The 20,425-nt window shown below is 37.4% G+C and overlaps 1 protein-coding gene across 1 annotated transcript in view; it reads right to left on the reverse strand.

Moving 5' to 3' along the window:
• Nucleotides 1–20,425, reverse strand: part of UNC13B (unc-13 homolog B) — a 184,723-nt gene that overhangs the window by 125,790 nt on the left and 38,508 nt on the right. Inside the window, exons 2-6 of the mRNA XM_004372297.2 lie at nt 14,722–14,751; nt 13,077–13,176; nt 8,720–8,837; nt 7,162–7,285; nt 1,945–2,018 (exon numbers count right to left, since the gene is read on the reverse strand). Of these exons, the coding sequence (XP_004372354.1) occupies nt 1,945–2,018; nt 7,162–7,285; nt 8,720–8,837; nt 13,077–13,176; nt 14,722–14,751 (446 nt within the window). The remainder of the gene's footprint in view (nt 1–1,944; nt 2,019–7,161; nt 7,286–8,719; nt 8,838–13,076; nt 13,177–14,721; nt 14,752–20,425) is intronic.

Raw genomic sequence — 20,425 nt, forward strand, 5'->3', positions numbered from 1 at the left:
AGCAATCCAGACAAAAATTGATGGTGACCTACATAAGAGTGTTAGTGGTAAAGGACATTTCAAGTGACTGGATTTAAAACACACTTTTTATATATAAAAATACTTTTATATGTATTTTACAAGCAAAAAACCACAGTACAAATATCAGAGGTAGATAATGCTATTACTGTTTCCAACAGGGAATAATCAGAAGTCAAGTACAATTTAAACAACATGATAATATTAGTAAAGTTGCCTATCACTAAAATGTTCAAAACTTCTTGAAGGTAATGTGAGAAGTAAATGAAATCACATATTTAAGCACATATTGCAGTATCTTGTATCTACTAGTGTACTGTGGGGCAAAACAAGTGAGTAATTACGGGATATTCTAATTCCATAATCCCTTATTTCTTTAAGAACTAGTATTCTTGGTGTGGAAGAAAGAAGACCAGATGCAAGACAGAACTGGTGAAGTAAAACCTGTAGGCCTGAATTTGAATAGAAAGTATAAGTGTGAAAGCATGAGGTATTTTATCATATATAAATATATTTTTTTCTTCCTATTCTGTCCAGTAGGACCGTGCATCCCTAGCATCCAAATTGTGGACTTTCTACTAAAAAACGCCAGGGATTCTTGGAGAATGAGGCAGGAAATGTTTAAGATGAGCCTAGAACATCTTGTCATATCAGAAAGCAAGGAAGATACCAAAGAGAACACCAGATTAAAGGAGACTTTTTAAAAAGAACAACACTAAACTATAGTTTTAGGGATAGTCACTCGCTTGGTAAAACTGCAGAAATGCAGGGAAATGATTACTACAAACTCAAGAATAATGGTTATTTTAAGGAGGAGGAAGGTGTTGTTATCGGGATGAAGCACATGGATAGGTTCTGTGGTGGCTGACAAAGTCCTAATTCCTGACCTGGATGATGGTTATAAAGGTGTTCATCTTATAATAATTTATGGAGCTAAAAGTTATGTAGTATTCTTTATCAATGATCTATTTTATAATATAAAAGGTTTTTAAGCACATAACTAATGAATAGAATTAATAGAAAAGTAGGAAAGAATTAAAATAAAAAATGGAAAAAATTGATCCCAAGTAATGGGTTTCTCTGGGGAGGGAATGACACAATAGTTCTAACTCTGTAAGGCAGCAGATGCCCAAGTCAGACTTGATTCACTGCTCCTGGGCCCAAAAGGTTGCTGTGTATGGGAACTGTTAGACACCATAGAATAAAATAAGATTTTACAATATAGTTTTCAAATTATTTTTCAGTAAGTATGACAAAATCTTGATAATTACTGAATTTTGCAGATGGGTATGTAGGTTTCATTTTATTATTATAATTAGATTCACTTTCTAATAGCCAATGTGTCCAAAAGTGAACAGGCTTATCATCTTTTCCCTCCACCACTAATAACAAAAACAAAAATTATCCTCCTCTATTCCTCATTCCTGATGCCCCAGGTTGAGTTGACTGTGTTCTCTTCTCTGCACCATACTCCTCTCTGGAGATGGCAAGTTAGGACAGCAGGACCAAGCAATGTGATAGTCTACACAGTCCTAAGAAGGGCACACAAGTAAGGGTACATATCCAAAACTCTGGGAGGGAGCAGAAAAAATGCCTTCTGTTCATTTGTGTAACACAAAATGCTAGATTCCCTGGTACAAATACCCTTCCCAATAGTCTAGAGCCAGACTGCCTACTGTCAATTCAGCCACTTTTGGGGACAGTGGGAGGAATAGAAAAAATGGGAGATAGATCCTTCTAATTAATTTTCAGGCAACCTTTTAGCTGCCCTACCTTCTAGCTGCCCCTTTTCTTTAAAGCAGTTTAAATTCTTTCATTCTTCAGGCAGCCAAGATACTCTTGGGCCTCCAATCCCTCCCTGGACTAGACATAAGTATACCAGAGATTTTCCCCATCTCTCTATATTGCAAGTAAGGCAGTTGCTACCTCATTGTCAGTCCCCAGTGCATTGATTTGCTCCAGTTTGTAAGTCCAATACCTGGCTTCCTCTTCTGGGATATCTATGACAAAAAAAAAAGAAACCACATGAGCAGACAATAGTTGAATCATCAGCAGATAATACTTTATTCAGTCAAATGACCAAGTTAAAAGGGAGGACTAATTTTACTAGTGTCTTGGTTCTTGACATCATATTATCTCAAATCTTCAGAAAACCAAAACTACAATTCCCACTGTTCTATTTTGCAAATGAGGAAACTGAAGCTCAGAGAAGTTAAATAATCTAGCCAAGGTCACTTAGCTCCTAAGTAGATGAGCCAGGATTCAAACCACAGCCAGTATGATTCAAAAAACTATATTCTATATCCTAGAGAAATAAGAGCCGTCACACAAATAGATACATGCACACCCATGTTCACTGCAGCACTGTCCACAACAGCAAAAAGACAGAAACAACCTAGGTGCCCATCAATGGATGAATGGTTAAACAAATTATGGTATATTCACACAATGGAATACTACACAACCATAAAGAACAGTGATGAATCCGTGAAACATAACATGGAGGAATCTGGAAGGCATTATGCTGAGTGAATTTAGTCAGTCACAAAAGGACAGATATTGTATAAGACCGCTATTATAAGAACTCAAGAAAAGGTTTACACACAGAAGAAAACATTCTTTGATGGTTACGAGGGTAGGGAGGAAGGGAGAGGGTTATTCACTAACTAGATAGTAGACAAGAATTATCTTAGGTGAAGGGAAGGACAGCACACACTACAGGGGAAGTCAGCACAACTGGACTAAACCAAAGCTAAGAAGTTTCCTGAATACAACTAAACACTTCGAGGGACCAAGTTGTAGGGGCAGGGGTCTAGGGACCATGCTTTCAGAAGACATTTAGGTCATCTGGCATAACAAAGTTTATTAAGAAAATGTTCGCATCCCACTTTGGTGAGTAGTGTCTGGGGTCTTAAAAGCTAGCAAGCGGCCATCTAAGATGCATCAATTGGTCCCAACTACCTGGAGCAAAGGAGAATGAAGAACACCGTAGACAAAAGGAAAGTATTAGCCCAAGAGACAGAAAGGGCCACATAAACCAGAGACTTCATCAGCCTGAGACCAGAAGAACTAGATGGTGCCCAGTTACCACCAAAGACTGCCTTGACAGGGAATACAACAGAGAGTCCCTGACAGAGCAGGAGAAAAGTGGGGTGTAGAACTCAAATTCTAGTAAAAAGACCAGACTTAATAGTTTGATCGAGAATGGAGGGACCCCAGAAGACATGGCCCCCAGACTCTGTTAGCCCAAAACTACAACCATTCCCGAGGCTAACTCTTCAGACAAAGATTAGACTGGACTATGGAACATAAAATGATACTCATGAAGAGTGTGCTTCTTAGCTCAAGTAGATACATGAGACTAAATGGGCAGCTCCTGTCCAGAGGCGAGATGAGAGGGCAGAGAGGGTCAGGAGCTGGTTGAATGGACATGGGAAATCCAGGGTGAAAAGGAGGAATGTGCTGTGGGGAGCACAATTAGGGTCACATAACAATGTGTGTATAAATTTTCGTATGAGAGACTAACTTGAATTGTAAACTTTCACTTAAAGCACAACAATTTAAAAACTACATTCTTTCTATGCAACCATGCTACTTCCCCCTCAGCAAGACCAAAAGAGCCCAAACGATTAGCTTACAAGAAAAGTTAGGCCCTGGCATAACAAGATGCTCAAAACTCACTGGTCTTTATCCCTGGAAAACATCAGATGCTCAAATACTTGTTGAGTGAGTCAATAAATGTATAAATTACTTTTAAAAACAATAGTATTTTCTCATTTTTATATATTTAGATTGACTATAACAACTTCCCAAAAAATTTCATTTTTTAAAAAAATTAAGTATACCCAATATATTCAGCACAAAAGAGAAAACAGTTTAAGGCGATATATTAATCAGATCAACCTTGGAGACATTTAAACGGATCCACTTTCTTTCTAGTAGTCCACATGAAGAAAGACTCAAATACAGCCCTTTCTCTTTTATCTCTCCTGTCCAAACTTCAGCTGCTTCTCCTCAAACTACTCTTCAGCAACTGGTAACAAAATTTCAAAGTCTTATAACAAAACCCTGAAGTAACCTACTATATCACTTCCTCATCCATATGGTATACTATGTACCTGTTAAAAAGTTGGGGGTGAGGGAGAGGAAGAGCTGCTGCTGCCACTATAGAGTGATTCACCAAGATACATTCATTGTTAAGTGGAAAACCGCAAAGGTCAGAGAATGTGTTAGAGTATGCTACTGTTTGTGTTTTAAAAAAAGAGGTTGGGATGTGTATGTATATACATACACACACCTACAGATTCAAAGACTGACTCTGGAAAGATAGACAAGAAAAAATTAATAGTGGCAGCCCCTAAGGAAGGAAACTGGTTTATAAGGGAAACTTCATTATCACTATATCCCTTTCTGAACTGTTGTACATGCCTCATCCCTCAAAAATAGTTTTAAGAAGGAAAAATAGAGCTACAAGGTGTTTTACTGCAGTGCTATTTATAATAGTACAAAATTTGAACAATCAAAATACCTGACAAGAGGAATGATTAAACATATTATAAGTAAAATTAAAAGCACAGGCTCTGGAGCCAGATAACTCAAGTTTAAATCCTGGTTTTACCACTGACTAGCTATGTGACCTTGGGCAAAATACTTAAATACACTGTGTTCCAGTTTCCTCATCTCTAAAATGGGAATAGTTGGGTCCACTTTGAAAGACTGAAATGAGGATTAAATGAGATAACATATATAAACACTTAGTGACATGCCCACTGGCACACAGTAACTGCTCAGTAAATTTTTAAAATTATTATTGTACATTCATGAAATCAACCACAGAAAATGTTATAAAGGAATGACATTTATATTACAACTATGAAATTACTTAGTGAATAAAGAAAGTTACAAAGTAATATGTACAGTGCCATTTTACAGAGGAAAAGGTTTATATGCACAGAAAAAAACCTAAAAGAAATATACTAACATGTAAAAAACAAATACATCCAGTTGGCGAGACTTTAAGAAATTTTTATTTCCTTTTTGCATACCTGTATTTTCAACATATTAAAAAAATTACAAGTTATCACTTTTAAAAGATAATAGCATATAATTTAATATTTTCACAGGTTTCTGAATTGTCCAAAGGAAAATTACTTTGCCAAAATATGGCATGCTGTAAGCTAAAATTGTTCCTTTAGAAGTACCCTTTATTAAGTTTCTAAAAACTATATCCCAAGTGTGCTTATCAAGGGGTCAAAGCTTAGCACACTGACATAACTCGCACCAAACAAGAACTTAACTGAGGTTTTACCTAAACATTTATTCAAAAAACTTTATTAAGCACCTATCATGTGCCAAGCAAAACACTAGAGATTCCAAGATAAACTACCCAAGTTGCCCTCAAGAAACACAAATCGACATAGAAATTTATACTGCTACCTATGACACAATATGATAGGTACGACTGTGCTGAAATAGAGGAATGTTTGTTTAAAATGCAATGAGGGATGGACAGACTTCTGGCATGACAGTGTAAGGAGCTCTGCAGATCCATTCCCCAGTGAAACTGATGTAAATTATTTTTAAAACTTTAAAAAAAAAAAAAGTAAAGTCTCTAGAAATGGTTCTAAAGGCAAACAGCAAATGATAAAACATTTATTCAAGAAAATCTACTAAAATGTGATAAAAACAGCAACAGTCTGTGGTATATAACCCAAGACCCACTTCCTCCCTTCCCCCTCCCAGCTCAATGAGACAGAAACTCCATTCCAGACTAGTACAGCCAAGAACACAGCACTAACAAAACAAGCAACTCAACCATGGGCAAGAGCTCCAAATACTTTCCTCTTAGCTGACAGACCCACGAGTATAAGTCTTCCTTTCTATTTTTCTGAAATAAAAGCTGTCCTAAGTTTAGTTATTTCTGAGCTAACTGGAAAATCATGTCATTTTCACCTAAATCACCATAAAGTACAATATCGAAATAGACTGAAAAGCATAAAACAGCAGCAGTAACAATTGCTTATGTGAATATCAATAATGTGAATAGTCAAAATTAAAATTAAATAGAAGCTAAAATAAGATACCATTTAAACCAGTTACACAGGCAGAGGTTAAAAATTTGGAAATACAAAACGTTGGCAAAGATGTACCGAAACAGGCACACCTCAGATATAGTTGGTAAAAGTATGTATTGGTACAACCTTTTTGACAAGTTACTTGGTGGTATCCATGAAAAGTAAAAACGTACATATGCTATAACGTAGCAATTCTACTTTTAGAAAGTTATCCTAGACTCATAAAAATGGGCACAGATATACAAAGTTGTTCATTACAGTATTATGTAATAAAAAAAAATCTAGAAACAACCTATATGTCCATCAATAAAATATCGCTTAGATAAATTATGGTACAGGCAGCTGTTCAACTGAGTAAGAGAGATCTCCAAGTGTAACATGGAACAATGTCCAAGATATATACTTCAATAATTTATACAATAGTATATATCACAACATACACAGTATACACAGTATGACAAATTTTGCCAAAATAAATTTCTAGAAAATTTCTAAATCAAGACGCAAGAAAGTTAACAGTGATTTACTTTTGAGGAATGCAAAGGAGGCTGAAGGAAGTGAGGAGAGAAACTTTTAACTTTTTATTCATATATATTTCCATACTATTTGAATTTCTACCATAAACATGTATTCTTTGTAATTTTTTTAAAAGTTACTTTTAAAATTACTATTCTATTTATCTGTGCTACTTTGACATTTAAATCACCAAATCATAAGATGCATAGATTTCAAGACAATAAATGTTATAATATTCTAGAAAGAATAAATCATTGATGTTCTCTGAGAGGCAGACATTTTCAGACGTCATTATAATAAATAGTCATAGGAAACTAAATGACTTGAATACAATGCTTTCGGTGTGGATTCTTTAACTAGCAATATAGGTGAGCCCACTCTGCACCATGCCCTGGGTTAGGTGTTATGGGGAATAGAGTGGAAGAACACAGAATGTCCTCAGAGGAGATGACTGAGGAGCAAAACATACATTAGTGAAACAACTAGTAAACAATTTCAAACAATATGGTAAACAACATTAAATGGTTTTTAAAACCTAATCAAATAAACTCACCAAAAGGCAACTCAAATCTCGTATCAAGCAGAATTTTATGGGGAGTTGGGTTTTTAGTTCCACAGATCTCATCATCTTTCATTAATGTCTCTGCCTCCAAAGTGGACCACTCCCCAGGCCCTTCCTAGAAAACAGAAATCTAAGATTAAACTTTAATCTTTCATGGCTCAATTCTTCGCTTAAGAGCCAGGTGTTTTTCTCCAAAGTTCTTTGTTTGAGAGCTTCTGAGGGCCATTCACATCCTGATGAGGCAAACATACTACTGTAGCAAACACACCACCGTCACCACCTGCCTCACCTGGCTTCATTTCTCCCTCTTCTGTTCTCCCTCTTTGGTGGGGAGAGCAGCTTTCAGTGTGCTCAGCTCTCCGAAGGTCCACTGAGTCTAGAATGTCCAGAGTACCAAACTCAAAAACTAAGCATCTCTGTAGATCAATTTTAATATGCACAATTCTTATTTACGGTGTCACTTAATGATATTTGTCACTTCTTCTAGTCAGTAAAGAGCTACTAACAATACTGGTTACGTAGAATTGAACTTGGACCTCAATGAAAATAAACTGTTCATCTGTCTAGGGGAGTAGAGTTAGCTGGAACTAAAAGGAATAAAGGAAATGGGATAAGGAATAAAGGAAAGGAAATCACAGTCCACATGAAAGCCAAAAAGGAATACAACAGATTCTGTCCAGGTCCAAAGTGAGTGTTGTTGTTGTGTACTGTCATGTCAATTCCAACTCACAGCAACCCTACAGGACAGAGTAGAACTACCCCACAGGGTTTCCTAGGCTGTAATATTTACGGGAGCAGAACGTCAGGTCTTTTCTCCCACAGAGCTGCTGGTAGGTTCCAATTGCCAACCTTTGGTTAGTAGCTGAGCCCTTAACCATTGTGCCACCAGGGCTCTCAAAGTGAGTATCTATGGGGAAATTACGCTATCTGAGTTATGGTCTAATTTGGGAAGTAAGCTAGGAGTTCATTTCTGGAAATAATATATAGAGAGAGTGTCAATACCAAATACCAATCCTGGTAGTTTCATAAGCTCATTAGGTTTACATGTGGAAGAAGGCCTAAAACCAGTCTCCTGGGGATTAGTGACTCAAAGAAACAAAACAGGGAACAAGACCCAGCCACCTGGCTAAGGAAGTTTGATCATACTCTCCCAGGGCAGTGAATTAGAAATGCAGAAACCACAGTACCCAGTATCTCTCTCTCACACACACACACTCATTCCTTCACTCTCCCTCCCTCTCTCTCTCTCTCTCTCTCTCACACACATACACACACAAACAGTACTCAGAAGGGGCTGTCTACCCGGTAAGACTGAAAAGTGCTCTGATGCCTCTGAGGTCAGTCATAGTGCACAGAGACCTGGCCTAAATAAAAATAAAATCCCCTGAACCTCTGGGTGAGGATAGGAATGGATTGACCGTGTGCCCTCTAATTAGAAAGGAGGCAGAACAATCTGAGATGTGTGGATGAATACTAGCTGAAGTGGAGCCAGGATGGGCAAGAGCAAGGGCTCAAACCATACGTCCAAACAGGCAATGCACTGACTGACCTCATCCGACTGACGAATAGTCTTCAGGGCAATCCACACAGTCCCCACCATGGTGTCCCAGATCAGTCCTTTGTTCCACACCTCCACACTTAGACCCAGGTCCAGGCGACTAATCTCACTAAGGAAAGAAGAAAGTCCTTTGAGGAAAACCAGATAATATGAAAGAAACAGCTACATCTCCTGTTTTGCTAAACCTTGAATACTTTCTCACCAGGATCATGTCATCAGGGAAAATCAAAATGTTCTCAGAAGGCTGCGACAATTCTTTAGGTTCCTAGAAACCTCTATAAGGTGTCCACAGAAAATGCCTTTGTCAGTCCGGTCCCTCCTCTTTGGAGCTACAATCATGGTTAGATCAATGCAGTGTCACAAAGAATGAAGCGAGGCAATAAGAGCATTACTTTCAGGCTTGCCCGTCTAAAATCTCCACCCTTAAGGGATAGTTTTATATGCTTTATTGTTAATACTAATACTGCCTCAATTTTCATCTATGGACTGTTTACAGGAAACGTTTAGGAAAAGGTAAGTTCTATTTGTTAAGATTTATGAAAGGGAGTCCAAGCAAAACTAAATGGTCTCAGAGAACATATAAATCTGATGGGAACATGTAGTCAGAGGCAGATAAGGGATACTAGAGTGTGCTAGTTCACACCACTCAGCTCCTGCAGAACTCACTGGTCATTATTAGTTAAACTAGGCACTATCACTTATAAACAAAATAATTATTACAGGATAGTGATAAACATAATGATTATTTATTTACTATGATCATAAATATATGATTACATAATGATGTAATAATAACTGGAAAAAATTATTTGAAAAGAAATCATTCCAGAAAGAGCCATATAACCACTCTGCAAAAGTAGTACCAGACACGGCACAATGCAAACATAATTACAGTCTTAAGATGGAACACATAAATACTTATATTAATGCTAAACACTTTCTCCAGAAAGTTCTTACTGAAGCACAAGGTTACTTGAGGGGAAAGGCAAGGAAGATGTAAAAGGCCAATTCCAGGCCCTCCCCCAACAAAAAAAAGTAGAAAGGCATTATCAGGAAAGTGAAAGCTGTTCATCGCATGTAGTAGTTCCAACTTCATGCTTTAAAAAAGCTTGGTTTCTCTGTTGTACTATTAAGATAAATGTTCTCAGATTCACAGATCTTGGATGTGGTATTATAGCCATCAGAATTCACGACCAGTATGTTGAAAGCAAGTGAAGCAAAGAAAATTTGCTCCTTTTACATAAATAAAATGAGCACAGAACGCACTAATGAGTTCATTCATTCAATTGATATTTCCTAAGTACCTATGATACATATGGCTTGGTACTTTGGGGGAGACACATAATTTAAGCCCAATCCCTGTGTCTAAAATCTTCCAAGCTATCTGAGGAGTTGGTCAAAGGCACAGAGTAGGTAACCAAACCAGCCACTAAGTTAGTATGTTCCCAGTAGGGAAACTAAGCTTTCTGTCACGATATTTTAGCCTAATCAATCAGTCTTGGAAAATATATGTAACAGCCTCAAATCTATCTGAAATATCATCCATTTGAATCTGGAAGAGAAATATTCCCAAAGCAACTCCTAAATACCATCTTAAGATAATAAAGTAGCTAGAGGTCTTTAACAGTTTGACTTGGACAGATAAAGAAGAAAATCTGTTCTTCAGGAATATCTCTAGGTAGTAGGGCCCAAAATATGAGGATGTCTTCTATAAGAAGCCTCTCATCGCATCCATGTTTGCTCAGCAGTCCCAGCTAAGAGAAGTCTGAGAGCTTTGCTTATGTCTCATCCCCAGGATTCTGGGGAAGTTTCTTTTTTCTATTAATTAACTCTATTAAAATTATATGAGCACAAGTATATAAAAGATTCTGGACTAGGCAAATGTACACCAAGTGAAGATGTTCTTTTTGCCCTTAAGAGATGAATGATCTAGTCCTGGAAATAAGATACAGATATATTAAAGATAAATAATAGAGAAAAACCAAAGTGAATATTAAACCAAAAAAACCTGTTCCCATCAAGTTGGTTCTGACTCATAACACATCAGAGAGAAGGAGAAAGGGAAACAGGAGACCAGCAATGGAGCTGCCAGTGACAAAAGGACAAGGTAGGAAGAATAAAGAATAGAAGCAGAAAGGTGGAGAAAAATTGACTAGAAAGTAGCTAATAAAACTCATGTGTAAAAGGGGAGACAGCAAAATTCACACAGAATCTCAAGATGGGAGACAAGGAAGAAAATTCACATAAATCACAGCAGGGTTGACAGAGGAAGTGCTATGAGAAAATGGAAAGTAAATACACAAGAATACAGCTAGCTATGCTGATGAGGAGGCTGCAGATCACTGTGTTTCACAGCTATTAACAGTAAGTGATTGTTACAGTCAACAGAAATAGGAGGAAAGTAGGATTGCTAGGTTTATATGCCATAGCTAACATGGTGGTACGGGAAGAGATTTGTACGAACACTTCATAGCTGACTTGAAACCCAGTTCTCCCTTGGCTTCCAGGACACTACTATCTCCTGGGTCTCCTTCTACCTCGGCTCATTCCTTCTTAGTCCCTGTGATGGTTAAGATCACATGTCAACTTGGCTGGGCCATGATTCTCAGTGTTTATACGTGATCACTCCCATGATGAGATCTGCTGTGAGTAGCCAATCAGCTGAAAGGGAGTTTCCTTGGGCATGTGGCTGCCTTGTGTTTGTCTGACCTCCAGTTCTTGGGACTTGAGCTATCAGCTTATCTGCTGGTCTTGGGATTCGTCGATCTTCACAGCCTGTGAGTGGAGCCCTGCTCTCCGACCTGTCAATTTGGGTTCGCCAGCCTCTGCAGCTACATGAATCAGAAGAAGCCTCTATCCTGATCCATGGACTTGGGATGTTCCGGCCTCTACAATCGTGTGAGCCATTTCTTTGATATAAATCTCTCTATATACATATTTATACACTTTACTGGTTTTGCTTCTCTAGAGAACCCAGCCTAAGACAGTCCCCTCCACTTTGTCCTTAAATGCTGGTGCTTTCCAGGATCTAGCCTAGGTCCTTCCCTCATTTTATAAATTCTTTTCCTACACTTTCTCATCTATGCCTATGTCTTCAACTGATCAAAATATTTCTCCAACCCAGATTTCATCCCTGAGTGCCAGATTAATGTTCCTAAATATTTCGTGTATCTCTTCTCCAACCTGTCCTGTAAGAACCTCAAATATAAGCTTGCCCATAACTGATCTTCTTATCTTAACCCCTATCCTAATGAATATCACACTACCCACTCAATCATCCAAATCGTTTGGTTCTATTTCCTTAACATCTTCTATCTATCTTTTCTCTCTATCCCCTCTGCTATTATTTTAGCCCAAGCCCTTATAAACTTACCCTTTGACTATTACAATAAAGCTTCCTAAATAATACTCTATGAAGCAATATATTAGAAGTCCAGAGGACTGAAATGTTTGCCATGAAAATAATAATCGTCCCCATATCTCTCTGAGCTGCACCATAAAACTTGAAAAACAGTTTTACATACATTGTCTCATTTGACCCTTTGTGCCCTCCCCTCCCTCCCCAAAACAAGCATAACCTTATAAGTACAGTAAATCTTTGCAGATAAGGAAACTGGTGTTCAGGGAAACAAAGTTTCCCCGGTACATCAAAATGAGATTCTACACTTATTTCCTCTCTTGTAGAGCAGGAAAAAATTCCTGAAATTAAAAAAAATAGAACGGAAACATAAAGCTTTCAAGCCAGAGCCTACAATCATAATATACTAAGTTTTGTGTCATGTATAAGAAATTCTAATAATGTTTACTCATTTTTATTAATTAGATAAACGTAAAACATTTTATTCTATAAAGCAAAAGCATTATAAGCACAGATTTCTTTATCTTCTAAAGCAGATGACCTAGGTACACAAAACACACTCCCTCTCACATAACACAACCACACTCCTTCAAAGAGCCTTCTGAGAATCAAAGAAAAATTAAGTTATATTTAATATCAGGCTAAGTATGTTGTACTATATACTAATTCTGACCACTGGGAAATCTTACTAGATGGTATTTTTCACCCACATAAATTAACTGGGAGTTTACTTGCATTCATAATTCATCTCTAAGAACAGATTACAAATTCACAAACGAACAAAACTGCAAACGTATTTCGCCTACCACACACTTCACTTGTTCCTGTAACTCTGCAGTTTTCAGAAAGAATATTTAACAATGTTAACACCCCTTATAAATATCAGACATACACAAAATCATGAGCCTCTAATTGTTTAATCCAACATGATTACCTTGGAAAGATTATGGAATGTATCGGCACACTGCTGCTGCAGAGTACAGTACTTACAACATGAAATCTTGTTCCCAAGAAGGTTGATCACCTCGAACTGCTACAGTTGTGCTCTTCACATTCTGTACTTTCAGGGTCACGTATGTGTTAAATTTATCTTATAAAAAATGCAAAACAAAGACGTAATATTTAACGCTTAGATTTTTACCCAAATCTCACAAAGTCCTTGGAATTAAGTAATATCCAAAAGAAAGTTTTATAGGTAGAAGGAAAAAAATGAAATTATATATTGTACAATATGGTACCATTCTAGGCATAGTAGAATTGCAAAATATATATATATATAAAACACATACTACACTCAAAGACATAATCTAATACAATGTTTTTCAAATTATTTTAAGACGCATATTTTATATTGGACCTAGTGGTCATACACACACACACACACACACACACACACACACACATAAACTGAAAAAAAGCTTCATGAAACAATACAACATGTAATACGTTAATATTTCCTATTCTAATTTATTTCATCTATTAAAATGCTAGAAGCTTGGGTGGCACAACTTGTTTGGGATTAGCTGCTAACCTAAAGGTTAGAGGTTTGAACCCACCCAGCAGCTCTGCAGAGGAAAGGTCTGGCAAACTGTCTCCATAAAGATTATAGCCAAGAAAACCCTATGGAGCAGTTCTATGCTGTAACACATGGGGTCGCCATGAGTCAGGGACCAACTCAACAGCAGGTAACAACAACATTAAAATGCTAATTGTAACCCACTAAATTGATTTTAGCTGGACAATGAAAAGAAGATCAAAGAAGAATTGATGCCTTTGAATTGTGGTGTTGATAAAGAATATTGACTATACCATGGACTAGCCAGAAGAACAAACAGATCTGTCTTGGAAGAAGTACAGCCAGAATGCTCCTTAGAAGCAAAGTTGGCAAGACTTCATCACATACTTAGGACATGTTATCAAGGGATCCGTCCCTGGAGAAGGACATCATGCTTGGTAAAGTACAGGGTCAGCAAAAAAGAGGAAGACCCTCAACAAGATGGATTGACACAGGGGCTGCAACAATGGGCTCGAGCATAACAATTGTGAGGATGGTGCAGAACTGGGCAGTGTTTTGTTCTGTTGTACATAGGGTCACTATGAGTCGGAACTGACTCGATGGCACCTAACAACAACAACAAAATTGATTTTATAGCTCACTGCAGTTTGGAAAAAAAACTAATCTAACTGATCTAGTAGGAACTAGATATATACACACACGTATACGAAAAGACTTCCATGATGTCTTGTTGGGGTGGGGGAACAGGTTGCACAAAGATATGTATAGCATAATCCACTTGTGAACACATGTATATACACAGAAGAAGTCTGAACAGATATATAAAAAGCTGTAAATAATTACCTATGAGAAGTAGAACTGAGTTGGCCAAGAGTTAAGATTTCTAACTTTTCTATTATATAAATGTCTATATTCTTTAATGTCTTATGACAATGATTTTCTTTACAAAAAAATTTCTAATTAATGAATTAAATGAATTGATTTAACGAATTAAATAAATTAACTTGATGAATTAATTTAATAAATTTAATTAATGAAATTAATAAAATTTTTAAAGATTGCTTTTAAATCACAGCCAAGTTGAGGGGAAAGGATGTAATAATAAAAAGTTAGCCTTACCTGGTGAACCCTGGAATTTGGCTCTTTTAACTGTAAGAGAAAAAAAAAGGACACCATGAAGAATGTTTACAAATTCATTACTTAACCAACATTTCTTCAGCATCTACTATGTGCCAAGGTTAGATTATTAAGTTTAAATCTTCAGAGGGGAAAAGAAGCTAGGACTTCTGATCAAAGCTGAAAAGGCAGAAAGTTGGAAGGGCCCTTAAAAGTCATCCAATCTAATCTCACACTCAACACAGAAATCTCTTTCAGCCTCCTGAAAAGAAGGTAGAAAGAGCTAAATTACTCCTGTGGCAGGCAGCCGGTTTCACGTTTGATCTTTTTGTAAGGTTCAAGTTACAAATGTTCCTTATTGAAAACCCATTGTAGAAATTCCCTCCATTCCATTCACATCAAAAGAAGAGCATAACAGGCCAGATCTAGACAAAGGTTTTAAAACAAGAGTGACAAGCATCTTCTCCTGGGAAAATAAGCAGATATCAAGAGGAGCTCCTGTCCAAGTGATCACAAGAGCTCTGTTTCCAAAGAGTCAGTGGTGAACTGTACAAGAAAGCATCCCACACAGGGACTGCTGCATGCTAGCTCCTAGGAGAGGGCTCAGATCAAAGACCGCGTATCCAGAAAAAATGCTAAATTCCAAAAAGTACCAAATAATTCCTTCAATGAAGATAGGACTAAGCTCCACCCGGGGCTGGGGCGGGGTGGGGTGGGGGAGCAGGTAAAAGGAAACCCCAAGACATAAAGCCTAAAAAGGATACTTTGAGATACAGATTTGTCATCCTGCACAACAACTAAAGTTTCACCTTAGCAAACATCCAAACCCTGCTTAACATTTCCAAGAGATGGGTCATTCGGTGCGTTTCATTTCACAGGACCCTCTCCATTTTCAGGCAGCACTTACTGCTAAAATTTATTTCTTCTTGAATCAAAGTAGGTCTCCCACTGGTCTGCCCCTTGTAGTATCATGTCAGTTCAAATTCTTTTCCCAATTATTCTTATTCATAAATGTGCAGAAAGTACACCTGTCTTTGTATGGCCTGACTACCTTTAAAAGATTATTAAGCTTTGCAGTTACTAACTACTCAATAAACAGAATTTTGCTATTATGCTAGCCCACAATAGAATTATAACAATGGTTCTTGCCAAAAACAAAAAACTTAGAATCTACTAAGGCAATGAATCTCAAACTTTATTATGCATCAAAACCATCTGGAGGGTTTGTTAAAACACAGATTGCATGGCCCAACCTCCTAGTATTTTAAATTCAATAGAGTGAGGCGGGGCATGAGAATTTGTACTTCTAACAAGTTTTCTGGTGATACTACTAGCATTTAATGGGTAGAGGACAGGGATATTGCTAAACATGCTACAGTGCACAGGACAGCTCTCCACAGCAAATAATTATTTGACTCAAAATGTCAACAGTGCCAGGGCTAAGAAACCTTGGTATAGACCATGGAACCAAAGGAGATCTAGGAGGAAGTAATGAATAAAGGATGACTCAGTTAAGACAAGGCTTCATGGAGAAGTATACTTTGAGATGAGCCTTGAAGAACTCTCAGAATCTGGATAAGTAGGAATGGTAGTGGGAAGGCCATTCATATTAAGGAAGTGAGTAAAAGCATGGAGTAAATATTGTGTGTTCATGGGCCTGCAAGGAGACCAGCCTGATTGAAAGGAGGTGGAATTTGGTAGATGATTCTTGAAGGATTTTAATATCAAGCCAAGAAACATTCTGGGCATTAGACTTCAAGAAGATCATTCACATCACACACGAGAACCCAAATAAAAAAAAAAAAAAAACCCATGATAGTAAAGGGACTTGAAATGTGGGCTAAGAAGGAGGAGATGGAGCTGAGGAGGGCATCTCCCATGTTTTAAAGAAGGCTGCAGTCACTGGGAATCAAGATAAAACAGAAAACACCTTAGAGCCAGGACCAGTGCTCAGTAAGCATACACACTTTAGCCCTCATATTACCACAGACATGATTATCACATGAGAAAAACTTAAGCTAAGAAAAACAAATAAAATCAACACTTAAGAAAAGACAAATGAAATGCAATAGAGCAATATGAATATGAAGTTAAAGTAAATACATTTGAAATCCTCAGTAAAATAAAGGAAAGAAAAACACCCACGAAAAAATAAAAAGAAAATATGAAACAAAACGAGTAAAACAAGAACAGGTAGAATGAAAGAGAACCAATAAGAAATTCAGGAAATTAAAAAACTTGCTCATTGAAATTTTTTTTTTTTTTTTAATCACTACAGAGAATAGGCGTTATCTTGCTATGATTAACAAGTAGGTGTGGTAGATTAAACACATACATTTAATTATAACCCATCCTGAAACCCATTAAACGACAATAAAGAATTTCCATTTTGTTTTGTTTGTTTTTTTAAGATGAAAGAGTGAGCAGAAGAGGAGAAAATAGCAACAAAATTGTGGAAGCTGGAAATCCAATGCATAATTGATATTAACAGACCCAGGAAAGTTGAATTCCAAGAGGACAGTGGGGAAAATTGAGAAGCAATTTGATTTATTTATATCACAAATTACACAGGAACTGGCTGCACCAAGTACCCATGAGACTGCTAAAATAGGAGAATTGGGTGAAAGTTGTTTAAGAAGTTGCTAGACCCCTAGATGCCTTTTCTACTCCACGCCTCCAGGCAACTGTCTCCAATGCCCTAGTATAAATCAGGAGGTTATTCTATGCTCAGATGAAGCAGAAGGTCTCTGGACTAAGGAATATCTAGCACAGTTGAAGGCCTGGGTACCAGAGGATTTAAGTGGCCTTATCTGGAAACCCTATGGGGCAGTTCTACTCTGTCCAATAGGGTTGCTAGGAGTCGGAATCCACTCGATGGCAACGGGTTTGGTTTTTTATCCACCCTCAGTGCTGAATACGAAGAGTGGCAGGTGGGCCTTCACTCTTCAGGCAAGGGATCTAAAGATTCTTCTTTGGGGAATCTGACAAGCCCAAGACAATGACTCCTGGCATTAGGGGTTTCCAAACAAATGACCCAGCCAGACCATCTGAAGCTGAAATTCACAGTCGACAAACTTCCCAATAGTTTTTTAGTCTCCCATTATTAAGCATAAACAAACACTTTTGATAGGGAAGATACAATCAGATCAGCTTGTACACCTCTATCTCCTTTTTCTTTGGTGGACTTTTTCCAAGAGATCTAGACTCATCACCAAATAAGTTTTGAAACTACAATTATAATAATAATAGCAACTGTCTCTCAATGACAATTATATGTTGGTTTTTGCCATCTCTTTAAGTATTTTTTTTCACTGATAAGTTTTCTAGTGTAGTGGACATGTTGCTGTTGTTGTTGGGTGCCATTGAGTGAACTCTGATTCTTTAAGTTACTCAGTATCTTTTAAATCAGCTACAATTTCTGTTGCTTGCAACTAATTACTCTTATCAATTATATCAGGGTAGAACTGCCACATAGGGTTTTCTTGGTTGTAATCTTTATGGGAGCACACTGCCAGGTCTTTCTCCTGTGGAGCCACTAGGTGGGTTTGAATCATCAACCTTTTGGTTAGCAGCCAAGTACTTAACCACTGAGCCATCAGGGCTCCATGTACTGAGACATACATTACTGTTTTTGTTAAGCCATTTGGCTGTCAGCATTAGAAATCATTCAGTTTCAGGGAAAACTTGGTGAGAGCAAGAGCCTATCTCACAATATAGAAAATAAAAATGCCAGATACTCCAGACTGCCTTGCAGCTAAGGCATGAGCACATTACCTAAACTCTTCTAATCAAACATACCAGCGTTGGCCTTCAAATCAAGAACTAGTGACCCAAAGCAGTAAGAGTACAGATAACGCCCTCTAAAGGGTACATATGCAGTAAGATCAAGTTCCTAGTGCAGCAGGGTACAAACTTAGGCAACTAGTACTTGGCAACTGTGACAGCAATTTCCTCACCAGACCAGTTTTACAACATGACACTGTGAATTTTTTCAGGCTACATAGCTCCAATTCTATAAGTTACTCAGTATCTTTTTAAATCAGTTAGAATTTCTGTTGCTTGTAACTAATTACTCTTACCAATATATCTAACATGATTAGAACTACCCGAAAATAACTGTTGAACAAGGCTGTAAACTTTCAAAGAACAGGACTCTAGCATGATATAACATAGTAGGAATTAAATTTAAATGGTATTCACAGTTTAAATCATACCTGTCATTCATTCTTTCTTTCATTCGGGATACACCTTTCTAAGCTTCTGATCCTCTCCAACACCACCATCACCAACCAGAAAAAAAGCATATTATCGTTCTGTATCTCTAGCTGAGGAAGCTTCTCATATATAAGCATTCCAAGGGGTGGAATAGCATGTATTAGGCCACATTTTCATCTCATATCAGAAGAAAACTGGCAGCACCATCTTAAATATTCAGCTTCTCACTTCCAAATCCTTTTCCAAAAACAGTATCTTTAGATAGCAATTTTTCAGATAGGAAAATCATTTATTAGAAACCAAGATTACTTTTTTTTGACAGAGTTACAAAAAGAGTGAAAGGAAACTGAGTGTTTCTTAGTGGGTATTTACACAATTTCTTTGTTCAAAGTTCCTCCAAATCCTAGTCATAAGCAAATAAGTCTGACTATAGGAAAAATTTCCAGCAAATAAATATCTATACAACAGCTTTAAGCAAGAAGGAAACAACTGCTAAAAAATTAAATTCAATGGGCAAGATGGCTATTTGTCCTCGGCTATCTAGGATCAAAACACTCTTCCTCTTCTGAAAGAATAATGAGAGAGATGGGAGGCAGGACCCTATATCCCAACGTAGAAGCCAAAGGTAGCCAGAGAAGAGGCTGCTGACCTAGGTGCAACGATCACATGCTCCCATCCTGAATCTTTAGGGAGTGAAACAAAGGTGCAGAACTGGTTAGAGAAAACTGAAGAGAAGTTGACATCAAAGTGGAAGAACATGAGTGTTCATCGCAATGGAATTCTGAAGGACAACAGTATAATATATGTCCAGTGGTGGTTACACCACCACAACAGGAATCTGTTAATGGATTTTGGTTCTTACCCTGTCTTCCTTGTTTCCTGACCAAGCCAGGAAAAGCTGTTTTCAGGGGATTTTATGTCAATTATCCTCTTTCAGCTCCATTTTATAGATGAGGAAAAACTCAAGCTCAGAGAGGCTCTGTGGATGGGTCAGATTAAGAATCAGTTGGCTAAAATGGTACAAACACTTTGGAAATCAATTTGGCGCTTCCTTAAAAAGCTAGAAACAGAAGTACTATACAATCCAGTTATCCCACTCCTTGGAATATATCCTAGAGAAAAAACAGCCATCACATGAATAGATATATGCACATCCATGTTTATTACAGCATTGTTCACAACAGCAAAAAGATGGAAAAACCTAAGTGCCCATCAACCGATGAATGGATAAACAAATTACAGTATATGCACACAATGGAATACTACACAACTATAAAGAACAGCGATGAATCCATGAAATATCTTATAACATGGAGGAATCTGGAGGGCATTATGCTAAGTGAATTTAGTCAGTCACAAAAGGACAAATATTGTATAAGACCACTAGTATAAGAACTCAAGAAAAGGTCTAGATACAGAATAAAACATTCTTTGATGGTTACGAGGGTGGGGAGGGAGGGTGAGGGTTAATCACTAACTAGATAGTAGACAA

Source organism: Trichechus manatus, unplaced genomic scaffold, assembly GCF_000243295.1.
Source record: "Trichechus manatus latirostris isolate Lorelei unplaced genomic scaffold, TriManLat1.0 scaffold00016, whole genome shotgun sequence".
NCBI lineage: Eukaryota > Metazoa > Chordata > Mammalia > Sirenia > Trichechidae > Trichechus > Trichechus manatus.